The following is a 19,000-nucleotide window of genomic DNA, read 5'->3' on the forward strand; positions in this document are numbered from 1 at the left end:
ATGTACTTAATAATTATAAATGATGTACAATGTAAATCAACTTGAAGAACGCAAAAGAACTGATTCTATATTTGTAGCTAGAGTTTGTGTAAGCAAAATACAAAAACAATTACAGGACTTCGACATATTCATGATAATTATGCTGTTATTAAAATGAAAATGAAAGCAAATGAATAGCGCTAGGTCAACGTCATATCGTTTTAATACACTAGCATGATGCCTCGTCTTTAATTAGACTAAGACTAGTAAACAATTAATGTAATGATACAATTCACAGGAAGTTCTTTGTTGTTGTGCAAGTAATAAATGTAGCAAAGTTGTGTAAATAACGCAAGGGGAACATATTTCAACTTATGTGAACCCAGCATAAAACTGCATTGGGCATTCCCCACATTATTCTAAGTTAATGTGTTTGTATATCTTACATTATGTTTAAGTGAATATGAATATCATGTGTATTAATGTCACAATATAAAATGTTAAAAGAACTTCCATATGAAAAATTATAGTACAACAGCATAACCATGGATAAGTCACAGAGTATATAAAAATTTAGCAATTAATTGTTACATTGCTTGAGAAAATCTGTACTATTAATAAAATGGAAAATATATTCTCTAATTAATCATTGGTATTTATATTACAGTGTGTAGCTATATTAGAACATAATATGTTTCTTGTTAGTTATCAGTTATAAATGTACATGATGCAATATAATTTTAAAATTGAATAATTTGACCTGGGCACAGTGTTTTGTATATCTGTTAAACGTTAGTTGATAAATCAATTACAAAATGACCAATATATAGAAATTACCAAGTGCATGGTTACAAATGTATTGTGAATGATATTTAAGTATTAACCAACCAGTAAAAATGAAAATGCTATAAAAAGTAATCGTACATTTGCTCAGAGTAACAACATATGTAAAACAGAATTTTGTGGTATTGTATTTCAAATATCTTAGACTAATAGTAATTTTTAAGAATGTTTAAATATCATGATTTTGTAAAATAAAGGATGATAGAGTTCATTAGCATAGAAATTTCATTTAGTTCATAAATCCAAAAAGGATAAAAAAAAATATTAACCTGAACTAGTACTGTTCAAACTTGTGCTATATAAAAATGGAGTTAATGAAAAGAAAAAAAATGCTTGTGCTGACGTCATGCCGTCTTAACAATCAAGCCGTGAAATCTTGCACTCAAATCAGGCTAAGATCTTATAATCAATAAAATGAAATGAAAATCATCTTACAAAGAAAGTTCCATGTTGTGTATTTGTGTGTGCATGTAAACGTTGAGAGAAACATAAAAAACTCGTTTTTGCCCGGCATTAAACTGCATCGGGTATTCCTCCCAACGTGAAATAATATACATAAACGTAAATATGTCATTAAAATCGAGAAAATGGGCCTTAATGAGATAGCTCACCACCCTATTGTTCTCAGACATACTGGAAGTTCCAATTACTTTTAAAACTGCATGTTAGACCATGTCAGCAGAACATTTCCAGACGTTTAAATATATGTTTTATATTATGAAATTGTATTTGTGTCAATAAAAAATAGTTTAAAACAAAAAGTATGTTAAGGAACCTTCTCTGAGAATGATGAAAATAAAGAGCACAAGTCATGAACATATCAATATAATTAGTTTAACATAATATAACTTTAGCAAAAATCTAAGTTCAGGAAAAAAAATGATATTACAAAAATTATAAATTACAGAATTATTGTAATAACAACTTGGTGAAATAAAATGACGGAGTGTATAGTAAACATACAGAATTTAGAATAGTATGTATTACACTACATTATTAGATAAATATTTGCTTAGAACAACTATCATCCTTTTGCGTGTGTGTACAAATAATAAACTTAGTTTTACATTGTTTTTAAAATCTGTAGTAAAAGTAACGTTAAATTGAGATCTTGTAAGAATTAGACGAAGAACAAATTAAGAATTAAGAAAAGATGTAAATATAGATTTAGAAAAAAAATAAACATAATACATTACCGAACACTAAATTCCAATATCTCAAAACACTGATCAATGTGCGAAATTTTTTAAGAAATCACAATTATTATAAAGAGTTCATTTTCTTTCTTCTTTCTTCGTTCTTCTGTCTTCTTACTGGTTGGTGTATGGTGGTTGTGGTCATTAGCGTTGGTTCCTTGAAGATTCTTATTGCAAGTGTGTTCTGTGTTCTTGTGGCACTGATGTTCGTAGAATGGAGTGAAATGTAGCTGTTGGACAAAAACTTGTTGTTGATGTGTTGTTTGTTGCTGGTGATCATTTAGTGGAGTAGCTCCGCGAAGTGTCCAATGGTCTGGTATTCATAAAGTGGTGCCCTTCTGCTTAACCCAGGTCCCATCGCACGTCACAGCGCCAGTATAATAAAATGGTTTTTGAATCTTGTTTTGTAAAGTTGTATTATTTAGCTGTTGTATAGGTGGCCATCAGGTATATGTAGACTTCGTTTGTTGGGTCCGTATAACTTCTTGTGCGTTGAGAATTGTCGTTGAAATGATGATTGACTCTGATGTTTTGGTTCACATTTTATTCTGCTGTACTTCATACGTTACATAGAGTCATTGTTGATATATGTGGCCCAAAATGGGACCACACACAAGGTGTGTGCTCCTCTATGTTTCTCCCTCTCTCTTCTACAATAAGTGGTCAGCTCTATTTATACATAATAACGAGAGCATGGGGATCAGTATTTGGCCATGATATCCAACACCTGAAACATCTGATACATGGATAGCTACTGCATAACATAAGTAACACGCTGAACCAATTAATACTGACCAGTTTCACAATTAGCATTACATATAAGATGTTCAGGCACCACATACCATTACACAACAACGAGAAACTTATACCTATAACCCAGACTATTATGTACAGACCTGGCCAGCTATCGCATGGCACCGATAACTGATAGTATATATACGTTTAGACCTGGGACACACACGAATAGCTGTAAGTCTATATCAGTATCTTATGAAATAAAACTTATTATATTATATTACGTCCCTTGTTAATAATTATTTAAAATTAGTTATAATTTGAAATAATAATAATAAATTTAAAATAAAACTTATTATATTCCGCTATGTTTCCGAAATACAATCTAAATTGATACAAGACTTAAACATTATCATATGAAGAATTTATATAAAGCTTGATAATTATAGATTATGTACTTAATAACTATAAATGATGTACAATGTAAATCAACTTGAAGAACGTACAAGAACTGATTCTATATTTGTAGCTAGAGTTTGTGTAAGCAAAATACAAAAACAATTACAGGACTTCGACATATTCATGATAATTATGCTGTTATTAAAATAAAAATGAAAGCAAATGAATAGCGCTAGGTCAACGTCATATCGTTTTAAAACACTAGCATGATGCCTCGTCTTTAATTAGACTAAGACTAGTAAACAATTAATGTAATGATACAATTCACAGGAAGTTCTTTGTTGTTGTGCAAGTAATAAATGTAGCAAAGTTGTGTAAATAACGCAAGGGGAACATATTTCAACTTATGTGAACCCAGCATAAAACTGCATTGGGCATTCCCCACATTATTCTAAGTTAATGTGTTTGTATATCTTACATTATGTTTAAGTGAATATGAATATCATGTGTATTAATGTCACAATATAAAATGTTAAAAGAACTTCCATATGAAAAATTATAGTACAACAGCATAACCATGGATAAGTCACAGAGTATATAAAAATTTAGCAATTAATTGTTACATTGCTTGAGAAAATCTGTACTATTAATAAAATGGAAAAATATATTCTCTAATTAATCATTGGTATTTATATTACAGTGTGTAGCTATATTAGAACATAATATGTTTCTTGTTAGTTATCAGTTATAAATGTACATGATGCAATATAATTTTAAAATTGAATAATTTGACCTGGGCACAGTGTTTTGTATATCTGTTAAACGTTAGTTGATAAATCAATTACAAAATGACCAATATATAGAAATTACCAAGTGCATGGTTACAAATGTATTGTGAATGATATTTAAGTATTAACCAACCAGTAAAAATGAAAATGCTATAAAAAGTAATCGTACATTTGCTCAGAGTAACAACATATGTAAAACAGAATTTTGTGGTATTGTATTTCAAATATCTTAGACTAATAGTAATTTTTAAGAATGTTTAAATATCATGATTTTGTAAAATAAAGGATGATAGAGTTCATTAGCATAGAAATTTCATTTAGTTCATAAATCCAAAAAGGATAAAAAAAAAAATATTAACCTGAACTAGTACTGTTCAAACTTGTGCTAATATAAAAATGGAGTTAATGAAAAGAAAAAAAAATGCTTGTGCTGACGTCATGCCGTCTTAACAATCAAGCCGTGAAATCTTGCACTCAAATCAGGCTAAGATCTTATAATCAATAAAATGAAATGAAAATCATCTTACAAAGAAAGTTCCATGTTGTGTATTTGTGTGTGCATGTAAACGTTGAGAGAAACATAAAAAACTCGTTTTTGCCCGGCATTAAACTGCATCGGGTATTCCTCCCAACGTGAAATAATATACATAAACGTAAATATGTCATTAAAATCGAGAAAATGGGCCTTAATGAGATAGCTCACCACCCTATTGTTCTCAGACATACTGGAAGTTCCAATTACTTTTAAAACTGCATGTTAGACCATGTCAGCAGAACATTTCCAGACGTTTAAATATATGTTTTATATTATGAAATTGTATTTGTGTCAATAAAAAATAGTTTAAAACAAAAAGTATGTTAAGGAACCTTCTCTGAGAATGATGAAAATAAAGAGCACAAGTCATGAACATATCAATATAATTAGTTTAACATAATATAACTTTAGCAAAAATCTAAGTTCAGGAAAAAAAATGATATTACAAAAATTATAAATTACAGAATTATTGTAATAACAACTTGGTGAAATAAAATGACGGAGTGTATAGTAAACATACAGAATTTAGAATAGTATGTATTACACTACATTATTAGATAAATATTTGCTTAGAACAACTATCATCCTTTTGCGTGTGTGTACAAATAATAAACTTAGTTTTACATTGTTTTTAAAATCTGTAGTAAAAGTAACGTTAAATTGAGATCTTGTAAGAATTAGACGAAGAACAAATTAAGAATTAAGAAAAGATGTAAATATAGATTTAGAAAAAAAATAAACATAATACATTACCGAACACTAAATTCCAATATCTCAAAACACTGATCAATGTGCGAAATTTTTTAAGAAATCACAATTATTATAAAGAGTTCATTTTCTTTCTTCTTTCTTCGTTCTTCTGTCTTCTTACTGGTTGGTGTATGGTGGTTGTGGTCATTAGCGTTGGTTCCTTGAAGATTCTTATTGCAAGTGTGTTCTGTGTTCTTGTGGCACTGATGTTCGTAGAATGGAGTGAAATGTAGCTGTTGGACAAAAACTTGTTGTTGATGTGTTGTTTGTTGCTGGTGATCATTTAGTGGAGTAGCTCCGCGAAGTGTCCAATGGTCTGGTATTCATAAAGTGGTGCCCTTCTGCTTAACCCAGGTCCCATCGCACGTCACAGCGCCAGTATAATAAAATGGTTTTTGAATCTTGTTTTGTAAAGTTGTATTATTTAGCTGTTGTATAGGTGGCCATCAGGTATATGTAGACTTCGTTTGTTGGGTCCGTATAACTTCTTGTGCGTTGAGAATTGTCGTTGAAATGATGATTGACTCTGATGTTTTGGTTCACATTTTATTCTGCTGTACTTCATACGTTACATAGAGTCATTGTTGATATATGTGGCCCAAAATGGGACCACACACAAGGTGTGTGCTCCTCTATGTTTCTCCCTCTCTCTTCTACAATAAGTGGTCAGCTCTATTTATACATAATAACGAGAGCATGGGGATCAGTATTTGGCCATGATATCCAACACCTGAAACATCTGATACATGGATAGCTACTGCATAACATAAGTAACACGCTGAACCAATTAATACTGACCAGTTTCACAATTAGCATTACATATAAGATGTTCAGGCACCACATACCATTACACAACAACGAGAAACTTATACCTATAACCCAGACTATTATGTACAGACCTGGCCAGCTATCGCATGGCACCGATAACTGATAGTATATATACGTTTAGACCTGGGACACACACGAATAGCTGTAAGTCTATATCAGTATCTTATGAAATAAAACTTATTATATTATATTACGTCCCTTGTTAATAATTATTTAAAATTAGTTATAATTTGAAATAATAATAATAAATTTAAAATAAAACTTATTATATTCCGCTTTGTTTCCGAAATACAATCTAAATTGATACAAGACATAAACATTATCATATGAAGAATTTATATAAAGCTTGATAATTATAGATTATGTACTTAATAATTATAAATGATGTACAATGTAAATCAACTTGAAGAACGCAAAAGAACTGATTCTATATTTGTAGCTAGAGTTTGTGTAAGCAAAATACAAAAACAATTACAGGACTTCGACATATTCATGATAATTATGCTGTTATTAAAAGAAAATGAAAGCAAATGAATAGCGCTAGGTCAACGTCATATCGTTTTAATACACTAGCATGATGCCTCGTCTTTAATTAGACTAAGACTAGTAAACAATTAATGTAATGATACAATTCACAGGAAGTTCTTTGTTGTTGTGCAAGTAATAAATGTAGCAAAGTTGTGTAAATAACGCAAGGGGAACATATTTCAACTTATGTGAACCCAGCATAAAACTGCATTGGGCATTCCCCACATTATTCTAAGTTAATGTGTTTGTATATCTTACATTATGTTTAAGTGAATATGAATATCATGTGTATTAATGTCACAATATAAAATGTTAAAAGAACTTCCATATGAAAAATTATAGTACAACAGCATAACCATGGATAAGTCACAGAGTATATAAAAATTTAGCAATTAATTGTTACATTGCTTGAGAAAATCTGTACTATTAATAAAATGGAAAATATATTCTCTAATTAATCATTGGTATTTATATTACAGTGTGTAGCTATATTAGAACATAATATGTTTCTTGTTAGTTATCAGTTATAAATGTACATGATGCAATATAATTTTAAAATTGAATAATTTGACCTGGGCACAGTGTTTTGTATATCTGTTAAACGTTAGTTGATAAATCAATTACAAAATGACCAATATATAGAAATTACCAAGTGCATGGTTACAAATGTATTGTGAATGATATTTAAGTATTAACCAACCAGTAAAAATGAAAATGCTATAAAAAGTAATCGTACATTTGCTCAGAGTAACAACATATGTAAAACAGAATTTTGTGGTATTGTATTTCAAATATCTTAGACTAATAGTAATTTTTAAGAATGTTTAAATATCATGATTTTGTAAAATAAAGGATGATAGAGTTCATTAGCATAGAAATTTCATTTAGTTCATAAATCCAAAAAGGATAAAAAAAAATATTAACCTGAACTAGTACTGTTCAAACTTGTGCTATATAAAAATGGAGTTAATGAAAAGAAAAAAAATGCTTGTGCTGACGTCATGCCGTCTTAACAATCAAGCCGTGAAATCTTGCACTCAAATCAGGCTAAGATCTTATAATCAATAAAATGAAATGAAAATCATCTTACAAAGAAAGTTCCATGTTGTGTATTTGTGTGTGCATGTAAACGTTGAGAGAAACATAAAAAAACTTGTTTTTGCCCGGCATTAAACTGCATCGGGTATTCCTCCCAACGTGAAATAATATACATAAACGTAAATATGTCATTAAAATCGAGAAAATGGGCCTTAATGAGATAGCTCACCACCCTATTGTTCTCAGACATACTGGAAGTTCCAATTACTTTTAAAACTGCATGTTAGACCATGTCAGCAGAACATTTCCAGACGTTTAAATATATGTTTTATATTATGAAATTGTATTTGTGTCAATAAAAAATAGTTTAAAACAAAAAGTATGTTAAGGAACCTTCTCTGAGAATGATGAAAATAAAGAGCACAAGTCATGAACATATCAATATAATTAGTTTAACATAATATAACTTTAGCAAAAATCTAAGTTCAGGAAAAAAAATGATATTACAAAAATTATAAATTACAGAATTATTGTAATAACAACTTGGTGAAATAAAATGACGGAGTGTATAGTAAACATACAGAATTTAGAATAGTATGTATTACACTACATTATTAGATAAATATTTGCTTAGAACAACTATCATCCTTTTGCGTGTGTGTACAAATAATAAACTTAGTTTTACATTGTTTTTAAAATCTGTAGTAAAAGTAACGTTAAATTGAGATCTTGTAAGAATTAGACGAAGAACAAATTAAGAATTAAGAAAAGATGTAAATATAGATTTAGAAAAAAAATAAACATAATACATTACCGAACACTAAATTCCAATATCTCAAAACACTGATCAATGTGCGAAATTTTTTAAGAAATCACAATTATTATAAAGAGTTCATTTTCTTTCTTCTTTCTTCGTTCTTCTGTCTTCTTACTGGTTGGTGTATGGTGGTTGTGGTCATTAGCGTTGGTTCCTTGAAGATTCTTATTGCAAGTGTGTTCTGTGTTCTTGTGGCACTGATGTTCGTAGAATGGAGTGAAATGTAGCTGTTGGACAAAAACTTGTTGTTGATGTGTTGTTTGTTGCTGGTGATCATTTAGTGGAGTAGCTCCGCGAAGTGTCCAATGGTCTGGTATTCATAAAGTGGTGCCCTTCTGCTTAACCCAGGTCCCATCGCACGTCACAGCGCCAGTATAATAAAATGGTTTTTGAATCTTGTTTTGTAAAGTTGTATTATTTAGCTGTTGTATAGGTGGCCATCAGGTATATGTAGACTTCGTTTGTTGGGTCCGTATAACTTCTTGTGCGTTGAGAATTGTCGTTGAAATGATGATTGACTCTGATGTTTTGGTTCACATTTTATTCTGCTGTACTTCATACGTTACATAGAGTCATTGTTGATATATGTGGCCCAAAATGGGACCACACACAAGGTGTGTGCTCCTCTATGTTTCTCCCTCTCTCTCTTCTACAATAAGTGGTCAGCTCTATTTATACATAATAACGAGAGCATGGGGATCAGTATTTGGCCATGATATCCAACACCTGAAACATCTGATACATGGATAGCTACTGCATAACATAAGTAACACGCTGAACCAATTAATACTGACCAGTTTCACAATTAGCATTACATATAAGATGTTCAGGCACCACATACCATTACACAACAACGAGAAACTTATACCTATAACCCAGACTATTATGTACAGACCTGGCCAGCTATCGCATGGCACCGATAACTGATAGTATATATACGTTTAGACCTGGGACACACACGAATAGCTGTAAGTCTATATCAGTATCTTATGAAATAAAACTTATTATATTATATCCTGTCTCACCCCGAAAGGGTGAAAGATTCTATTAGTCTTTTACCGGGGTAGGGAAAAGACAACTCACACTTGCTAGACAATGACGTGACGTCATCAATACATGCGGTGCCTATTGTCAGCGAGGTCATTAATTTTTGACGCACTGCAACGTTCCTTTGAGTGCGGTGTTTAAGAAATGTTTCTAAGGATTGCATTTTCATAATGTTTCGTGAAAGTATGTGAGAAAAAATTCAAACACGGGTCTATCAAGTGGACAGGAATAACTGAGTTTTGGCATAAATTTTAAACAAATCTCATATCATTATTTAGAATTTCTTGAGAATCCTGTTTATTTTTAATCAATGAAAGAAATAGAAAGAAATAGAAATACCATACCCAATATCATAAATGCACAAGTTATTATCCCAGAACAGATCCATGCGGTATATATGCACATTCCGGTATGGTTTTAGAAGTAGATTTGAATTCATTGAAGACCACACTCTTTCCTGGTTAAAAGAAGAGCGATAATTAACGTGCATACAATGTATGTACACAAAGGAAGAGTGTCAATTTTGGCCCTCTGGTGGCCATGACCAATCAGCAATATTTTTTGTTTATAGATACCCGGAGGATAGGAAATCATGATATGACATATGACTAAGGTCAGGTCGGAGTCCCCTGTGAGTTATGGGGGGACGGGGGGTCGGTAATTAGGAGGGGCAAATTTCTGTTTTGTCTAGTTTTGTTGGAACCAAATTATATTTTTCTACTAATCTTTTATGAATTATAATGCATTTATTTGTTAGAAATAAAACATTTTGGAAAATTAAAACATCGCGTAAAAAATAGGTTACAGTGACCTAATTTTGTTAAATGTCAATTATTCAAGAATGATGTTCATCTGGTGCCATAATATACCAGATAAAATGCTATATACATTATATTCAATTGCATTGAGCAATATATTTGCATATTATAAACTTAGGCAAAGAATATTATTAATATTAGTTTTCAAACTTTAAAACACCAATAAATATCTTTACTTATGTTCACAGGATTATATACTTGCTCAAATACTTTGCTATATAATTTTGAAATGCAATTATGATTTTGTAAATATTTTAAATCCGCATTGTATTATTTATAATTAGATTTTCAGTCAGTTTATCTTATTTCTGATCATAGCAATACATTTTTTGGTGTATTAAAGTTTTAAAAATAAAAAACAAATCCCACCCGCTCCCCCTCCCCAATCCCACCTCATCCACAATATTTTTAGCTCACCTGGCCCGAAGGGCTGGTGAGCTTATGTCATGGCGCAGCGTCCGTCATCCGTCCGTCGTCCGTCCGTCGTCCGTCCGTCGTCCGTCCATCAACATTTCCTTTAAAACGCTACTAGTCATAGAGCTCTGTATGGTTCAAACCCAACTTGGAGGAAGGTGAACAGAGTTTGTATAAATTTTGGCTCTGACCCCCCGGGGGCAGGAGGGGCGGGCCCCAATAGGGAAAATAGAGGTAAACCCTTTAAAATGCTACTAGTCATAGAGTTCTGCATGAATTGTAACCAAATTTGGCTAGAAATATCCTTTGAGGGGGCAGGAGGGATGAGGCCCAAAAGGGAAAATAGAGGTACATCCTTAAATGTCTACTAGTCATAGAGTTCTGCATGAATTCTAACCAAACTTGGCCAGAAATATCCTTTGGGTAAAGAAAAAAGAGTTTGTATAAATTTGGCTCTGACCACCAAGGGGCAGGAGGTGCGGGGTCTAATAGGGGAAATAAAGGTAAATCCTTTAAATCGCTACAATTTATAGAGTTATGCATGGATCATAACCAAATGTGGCCAGAATCATCTTTGGGGGAAGGGGAACAGAGTTTTATCAAATTGTTGATCTGAAACCTTGGGGGTAGGAGGGATGGGGCCCTATAGGGCAAATAGAGGTAAATTCTTTAAATTGCTACTTGTCATAGATTTCTGTATGGATTGTCTTCAAATTTGACCAGAAACATCCTTTGGGTAAGGAGAACAGAGTTTGTATAAAGCTTAGCTCTGAACCCCCGGGGCAGGCGGGACGGGGCCCGATAGGGGAAATAGAGGTAGATTCTTTAAATCGCTACTAATAATAGAGTTATGCATGGATTCTAACCAAATTTTGCCTGAAACATCCTTTGGGGAGGAGAAACAGAGTTTGTATTAAATTTGGATCTGAACGCCTGAGGGCAGGAGGGTTGGGGCCCTATAGGGGAAATAGAGGTAAATTCATTAAATTGCTACTTGCCATAAAGTTCTGCTTTGATTGTAACCAAATTTGGCCAGAAACATCCTTTGGGTCAGGGGAACAGAGTTTGTATACAGTTTGGCTCCCAGTGGCGTAGCGCCCGTGCATGCTTGCATGCTCAAGCATGCAAAAATAATCTGACTTACATTTTTTAACAGTCAGAAAAAAACACAACATTTGAATACACGTAACGCTGCAGAATATAAATTATGTATAAATACATATGATATGCCCAACTGTATGCCTGACATAACTTTGTGCACATTTGAAAGACTTGAAGATTGGCCATTCTGGAAATTTATTAGAATAGTCTATATATTTCCGGTTACCAAGTTGTTAAATATGTTTGAATTTTGTCGAAGACAATATTAGACTTAAACTAAAGAAGAAGACTTCTTCACCAAAATCCCTCAAGCAATTGTGGATTTTGAATCGGGAAACATTTACGAATACCAAAATAAACAACATCGCATGAAAAGTTAGAAATATTCTAAAAACATATAATCATCTTAAAAATGATTGCAAAACAACCTAATTAAAGCAATTGCAACATGTTCTTGGCCTTAGTAACGAAAAAGTGAATTGATCAATTTCGGTTCACTAAAACGCGTGTTAATCCGTGATTTCCGGTGTCACGAAATAGTTGACTTTTATTTTTGTCGAATATGAACAGATTTTTTATTTAGAAAAGAATTTTTGTTGTTGTAATTGTTAGAAATAGAACAGAATAAGTAGAAAAATAGGTCATTAATACAATATTTATTTTTTTGTATTGAGGTGGTCGAGGACTGGTCCCTTCTTACGCAATTTCCACCATTTGGACAGTGGTCTTTGACTCGCTGTCATAAACAAACCAACACGTAAACTTAATTTTAATCTTGTTTAAAATATTCTCCTTAAGGTTTTCATCAGTTAAAATAACACAAAATTCTCCCATTACTTACTAATTTAATATTTACAGCCAAAATCCGTGTTTTTTGTTCGAGCACTTGTCACGGGAGTCTAGTATGTATACAATGTATATATAGTTTTGCATGGTTATCACATAAATATCGTGACCTCCATTTAACCATTGTTATTTACGTTAAAAGTTACCAAAGAAGTAAAATGGTTACTACATTGTAACAATTTCCCGTCAGCTTCGCCCCCCCTACCCCCTACCGGGGCTTCGCCCCTGGACCCTGAGCAGGGGGCTGTCGCCCCCTTCACCCCCAGGCATGCAAGCCTATCCAGACCTAACTACGCCGCTGACACCTACACGAATAACATTTCAAAATTGTTCTCAAGTAAGTCCCAGTGATTGTCTACCTTTAATGAAGCCTATTTCATCACTATGAATACTATTTGGTAAAATACGTTAAAGTCTTTCTGCAATTACCTTGGCTATGATTTCATAGTCTGGCTTCAGCAACGTAATTGGTCTCCAGTTTCTGATACATTTCTTATCCCCTTTTACACCTATCTCTTACCTAGAAATTCCCCGATACTTTGAAGACGAAAGTACTGCTAAAATGTATTTGATGAGTAGAGTATATTATTATAAGACGCCGCTAAAGATGAAAACATTCTGAAATAATTCCATCACTCTCTTGAATTTTATTTTTACATATACTTTATAGATCTCATTTTCAGTTTCATTATAATTATCCCTCTTTGACGCTCAATTAATTTAGTGTCTCTATTTGATAAGAGGTTCTCGTGTTCATAAGTCTTATGCAGTAGGCGTTTTGGTTGGGTTTGACTTGTTCTTTTGGAATAGTATCTATGTTTAATCTTTTTTCTTCTTCTTTATATTTTCCATTTAATTGAGTTCCGTAACTTGTTTTGTGTGCTCTTGATTTTTCTACAATTGAAAGAATTGAAAGATTATTTACACTCTTCATTCAATTTCTACGTGATTTTACTTTACACTTGCTAATTCTGCTATGCGTTAGATGTAAAATGTCTGTTTCACTATAGACAAATTCTTATCATTTGTTGTACTTTACAAATTTTTTTATTGGTTTATGTTCTTTAGGTTGAATTGTATAACTTACTACACAACATATTCTTGTTTTACTTTTATTTTATCTATTACATCTCCAATGCATACTTTTACTAATGATCACGAATGCTTTGAGCCTTGACTTAAAACAATCTGATTTCCTAAATTCATTTTCTAGTTTTAGAATAATAGCTGGTGGCTCATAGTGGTCATTCTTTGTAAAGGGACATAACCTTAAGTTAGGTTTTGAAACCATATACTAAATACTGATTTTTACCTAAGTAGTTAAAAGTCGCTGCTATCAATGTATGCTCTACTTGCAGTTTATGTATCCTTTTCATCTTCCTCTACTCTCCCCTGTTTAGAGCACATGGTTGTGTGAAATGCTGGGCAGGATACTGGCTCTATGGGGACGGATATGTATGCTTGACATTCTTCAATTCAGTTTTGTCACATTCTCATGAATGAATAATGGAACAATATCTATTTCATTTGCGTTTATCAATTTTAGATAAATCTCAACCCATAACCAATCCGGTTTATTGTAGGCATCGCTATCAGGCTCGGTCAATGAATAACAGTTCTGCAACACGCGTCAATTACCTGTAAACGAGTTTCGCAAAAGAATTGAACACAAACAAGGCAAAACTTGTTATAATTACATTCTGCCACGTCTTACACTTACGTATTAGAAGAAAAAGAGCATTTTGGCGGGTATGAATCAATCTCATACACATCCTTCACATAGCCTGTGATCTTTACAGAAGTGATCTAATTTGTGGATATGTTTTGTTTAACTTTTTATAATGTCATTTATATGACGACCGGGGATTTTACTGTTATAGAACTCCCACTATCTTAACTACCTATTGCCTGACAGTTTAGCTGTTTCTGAGAAGTGTTCAGTAAACATGACAAACATAAATATGAGAACAAGTATGTGAAATGGAATAGCAGATCGTCATATTAGGGAAAGAAAATATTTTTAATTAACGGCACTTAGTTTCAGAGAGGAAATTGTCAAAGATAGAGAAATGTTGACAGCCATTGTAATTGGAGCTGGAAGGCGGGGGACAATTTATGCCCAGTATGCACATTTATATCCCGATCGACTGCAGGTAGGTATAGAAGGTATGGATGGCAGTTTTAGCCCACCATCTGATCCACCATCATCAGATGGTGTGCATGATGGTGGGCTATTCAAATCGGTTTTCGTCCGTCGTCCGTCGTCCGTCCGTTGTTAACATTTCTTGTTACCGCTATTTCTCAGAAAGAGCTGAAGGGATCGAATTTCATTTGTAGGTTCCCCTAGGGTTCTACTTGTGCATATTGCATTTTTGGACCAATCGATCGACAAGAGGGCCGCCAGGCAGCCATCTTGGATTTTGATAGTTAGAGTTTGTTACCGCTATTTCTCAGAAAGTACTGAAGGGATCTGTCTCGAATTTCATATTAGGTTCCCCTAGGGCATTAGTTGTGCATATATCAGTCTGAGACCAATCGGTCAACAAGATGGCCGCAAGGCAACCATCTTGGATTTTGAAGTTAAAGTTTGTTTCCGCTTTTTCTCAGAAGGTACTGAAGGGATCTGCCTCAAATTGTGTATGTATGTTCCCATAGGGCCTTAGTGGTGCATATTACATTTGGTGACTGATCGGTCAACAAAATGGCCGTCAGGCCACCATCTTGGATTTTTATGATTGAAGTTTGTTACCACTATTTCTCAGAAAGTACTGAAGGGATCTGTGTCAAATTTCCTAATTAGTAATATGTAGTAAACGTTTGAAAAGCAAGAAAAATCCTTCTTTCCATTGTCAGATATAGATCCCTCTGTGATCTCTTGTTATCAAGGATGGCATATGTTTAAATATAGAGATAAAACAAAATAGAGAGATGAATATGGTAATGTTCATAATTGAATCTTTAATTTAGATTGTTGGAGTAGCGGACCCCAGGGAATTTTATAGAAATAAGTTTCAGAAAGACTTCGATATCCAGGAGGAGAACTGTTTCTCAGGTAAAGTATTTAATAAAATCGCTATAGAAATGATTTTTTTTATCCATGCCACTATTTTTTAGCCAACCATCATCAGATGTTGAGCTATTCGATTCGCCTTTCGTCTGTGGTCCATCCGTCCGTTAGCAATTCTTGTTACCGCTATTTCTCAGAAAGTGCTCAAGGAATCTTTCTCAAATTTCATATGTAGTGTCCTTAGGGCCTTAGTTGTGCATATTGCATTCTGGGACCAATTGGTCAACAAGATGACCGTCAGGAAACCATCTTGGATTTTGATAATTAATGTTTGTTTCCGCTATTTCTCAGGAGGTACATGTACTGAAGCGATCTGTCTCATATTATATATGTAGTATGTTTGAAAAAGTTTGAAAAGCAGAAAAATATCACTCTTTCCTTTCCCAGACATTAGTAGGTGTTGCTCATATGACACTGTATATTACAGACTGGAGCGAGGCGAGTAAGAGAGACAGGATGTCAGACTGTGCTATCATTACTACACCAGATCGTCTACATAAGGTTGGTATATTATCGCGCGCCTTTACTGTGTTGAGTTTTGGATTGCGTGTTAATTTAGCACAGCGTTTTTGCGGGACTGTTATACTAGTACGCATATGGGCTATTTTACAAATACATCTGTAGCTTATCACAGGAAACAACTATATACATACACATTATCTATTGGTTAAAGTTGGGTAGTTTTAATAGTAATATGCATTCCGATAATTGTCCGTCTCAATTTATTTTTTCATGTACATGAGTTTTGTTTGTTTATTATTGTCTTAAAATTATTGCTAGCGTATCACAGACCAATTATAAAAACAAAAAGAGGCTCATGGGGCTTAACGACCATCTGAAAATCATCTCTACAAATTATAACAAGAGGGAGGGGGGCTGCATATGACTAGCAGCGTTTTAAAGAATTACCAAAATTCCTCCTATTGGGTCCTCCCCTTCTGCCCCAGACGGGTCAGAGTCACCATTTATGCAAAATTTGTCCCCCCCCTTCCCTAAGGATGTTTCACGCCTAATTTGGTCAAAATCCAATGAGAACCTTAATGACGAGTAGCATAATTTCCCTATTGGGCCCCGCCCCTCAGGCCCCAGGTGGGTCACAGAGTCACCAATTATGCAAAATCTGTTCCCCTTCCCATAAGATATTTTAGACCAAATCTGTTTTGAAACTTTATGAGTAGTAGCGTTTGAAGGAAATTTCCTCTATTTCCCCTATTGGGCCCCGTCCCTCCTGCCCCATGTGGATCAGAGCCATCATTTATACAAAATCTCTTCACATTCCCCCAAAAATGTTTCTGAAAAAATTTGTTCAAAATCCAGTGAGAACTTTATGACAAGTAGCGCTATAAATGATAACCAAAATTTCCCCTATTGGGCCCCTCCCATCCTGCCCTTGGGGGGTCAGAGTCACAATTGATGCAAAATCCGTTTCTCTTCCTCAAAGAATCTTTCTGGCCAAATTTGGTCAAAATTTCAATAAGAACTTTATGACAAGTAGCGTTTTCAAGGAATTTTCATTTATTTTCCCTATTGGGGCCCGACCTTCAGGCCCCAGTGGGGTCAGAGTCACCATTTATACAAAATCTGTTCCCTTCCCCTAAGAATGTTTGAGACCAAATTTGGTCAATATCCAATCCAATAAGAACCTTATGAAAAGTAGCGTTTTGAAGGAATTTTACTCTATTTCCCTATTGGGGCCCGACCTTCAGGCCCCAGTGGGGTCAGAGTCACCATTTATACAAAACTGTTCCCCTTGCCCTAAGAATGTTTCTGGTCAAATTTGGTCAAAATCCAATATGACTTGTCTAACTTAGTTTAATATCTTTTAGGTGAAGGTATGAATTTCATATAGCTAATTTACTAAATAAATAAAGCAAAGTTTTCTAAAAATTCAATATAGTTTTTGTGACGTTACCTTGTCTTTTAATAATTTAACATGTATTTTCGGGTGAAAAGGTTTCAAGAGAAAATCATTGACCATTAACTATAATCACCAAACTTGAAAGTAGTTATATGTTGAGGGCGACTGGAAATAACCTAGCTATTATATAGTGTTTATAAAAATCAAACAAAAACTAATGCACTGTAGCCTGAGATGGTAGCTAACTGATGCAGTTTGCTTTGTTGTAAGGTGATTAGATATAATGGCACATTATCATACAATTATCATTGAAAATGTTCTTGTCGTTTTAGGAACCTGCAATAGCGTTTGCTAAGAAAGGTTACAGCATTCTTCTAGAGAAACCGATGGCTGTATGTATCTATAAGTAACACACCACAAACGCATGTCTTCTTTTTGTAACTATTATAGCGGCAATTCCTGAACATGCAGAAATATCAATGTCAGTAAATGGATTTTTTCTTTTGTTTATGATACGATATTATTTCCTGTTTTTTTTAATTGATCATCTTCTCAATTAGCATACGTGTTAATTACGACATTCCTTTGTAATAACATATTATGTCCTTACAAATATACGTGTTTGCACTTTTGACCATTGAAAGCATAATGTGACGTCAGAAATAAATCACAATAAACGTTTTTCCAACACTGTTTGAATGTAAAATCAAGTTAAATGCAAAGTTTGTAATGCGTAGTGCAATTATATAAGGTTGATTGGATCTCAGCTAAGAAATGGTTTCCATGTTAAATCTCGTAATGATCAATGTAACACCACGACATTCTCGTTAAAAAGGTGAATGAGGAGGATTGTAGAGAAATCGTGGAGACCTGTAAAGAGAACGGCGTGACTTTAGTGATATGCCATGTGCTGAGGTATACACCGTGGGCACAAAAGCTGAGGGAACTTATCGACAGTGGTGTGATAGGGGAAGTGGTCAATATCAACCACACAGAAGGAGTGAGTTCGTTATTTTTTCATGAGAATACAATGTCTTATGCTTGGTAATGTATTTACACAGGTGTAAATTATAAACAAGTAATGATTATTTGCTCTTAAAGATTTTAGTTGCTTTATTGTCTTTCTGTCAGTTTTTTTGTACTATTTATATATTAAAACAAATTTTTCACATATCTGATATGTTCTGTCACGTTATACTGTCATGGCATAAATGCCATGTGACGCATGTATGATAACACTGTTATGCTAGCATACTCTTGAAAGACAAAATTTTCTCTCATTTTCTTCCTACGTCAAATAGGCATGTCCGTCCGGGGCAATAAACCTGAACATCGCTTATAGTCTTTTTTATAAGATAATATGTATGGGAGAAAAAAAGATGTATCGATTTTTCATTTTATGCTACTCGTCTT

General features: G+C 33.5%; 1 protein-coding gene across 1 annotated transcript in view; it reads left to right on the top strand.

The window, feature by feature from the left end:
• The window catches only part of LOC138333031 (putative oxidoreductase YteT), a 50,769-nt gene that overhangs the window by 5,503 nt on the left and 26,266 nt on the right, over window positions 1-19,000 (top strand). Inside the window, exons 2-6 of the mRNA XM_069281132.1 lie at window positions 14,701-14,815; window positions 15,630-15,714; window positions 16,157-16,230; window positions 17,920-17,979; window positions 18,423-18,587. Of these exons, the coding sequence (XP_069137233.1) occupies window positions 14,732-14,815; window positions 15,630-15,714; window positions 16,157-16,230; window positions 17,920-17,979; window positions 18,423-18,587 (468 nt within the window). The 5' untranslated portion in view covers window positions 14,701-14,731. The remainder of the gene's footprint in view (window positions 1-14,700; window positions 14,816-15,629; window positions 15,715-16,156; window positions 16,231-17,919; window positions 17,980-18,422; window positions 18,588-19,000) is intronic.

The sequence above is a fragment of the Argopecten irradians genome, chromosome 10 (assembly GCF_041381155.1).
Source record: "Argopecten irradians isolate NY chromosome 10, Ai_NY, whole genome shotgun sequence".
Taxonomy (NCBI): Eukaryota; Metazoa; Mollusca; class Bivalvia; order Pectinida; family Pectinidae; genus Argopecten; species Argopecten irradians.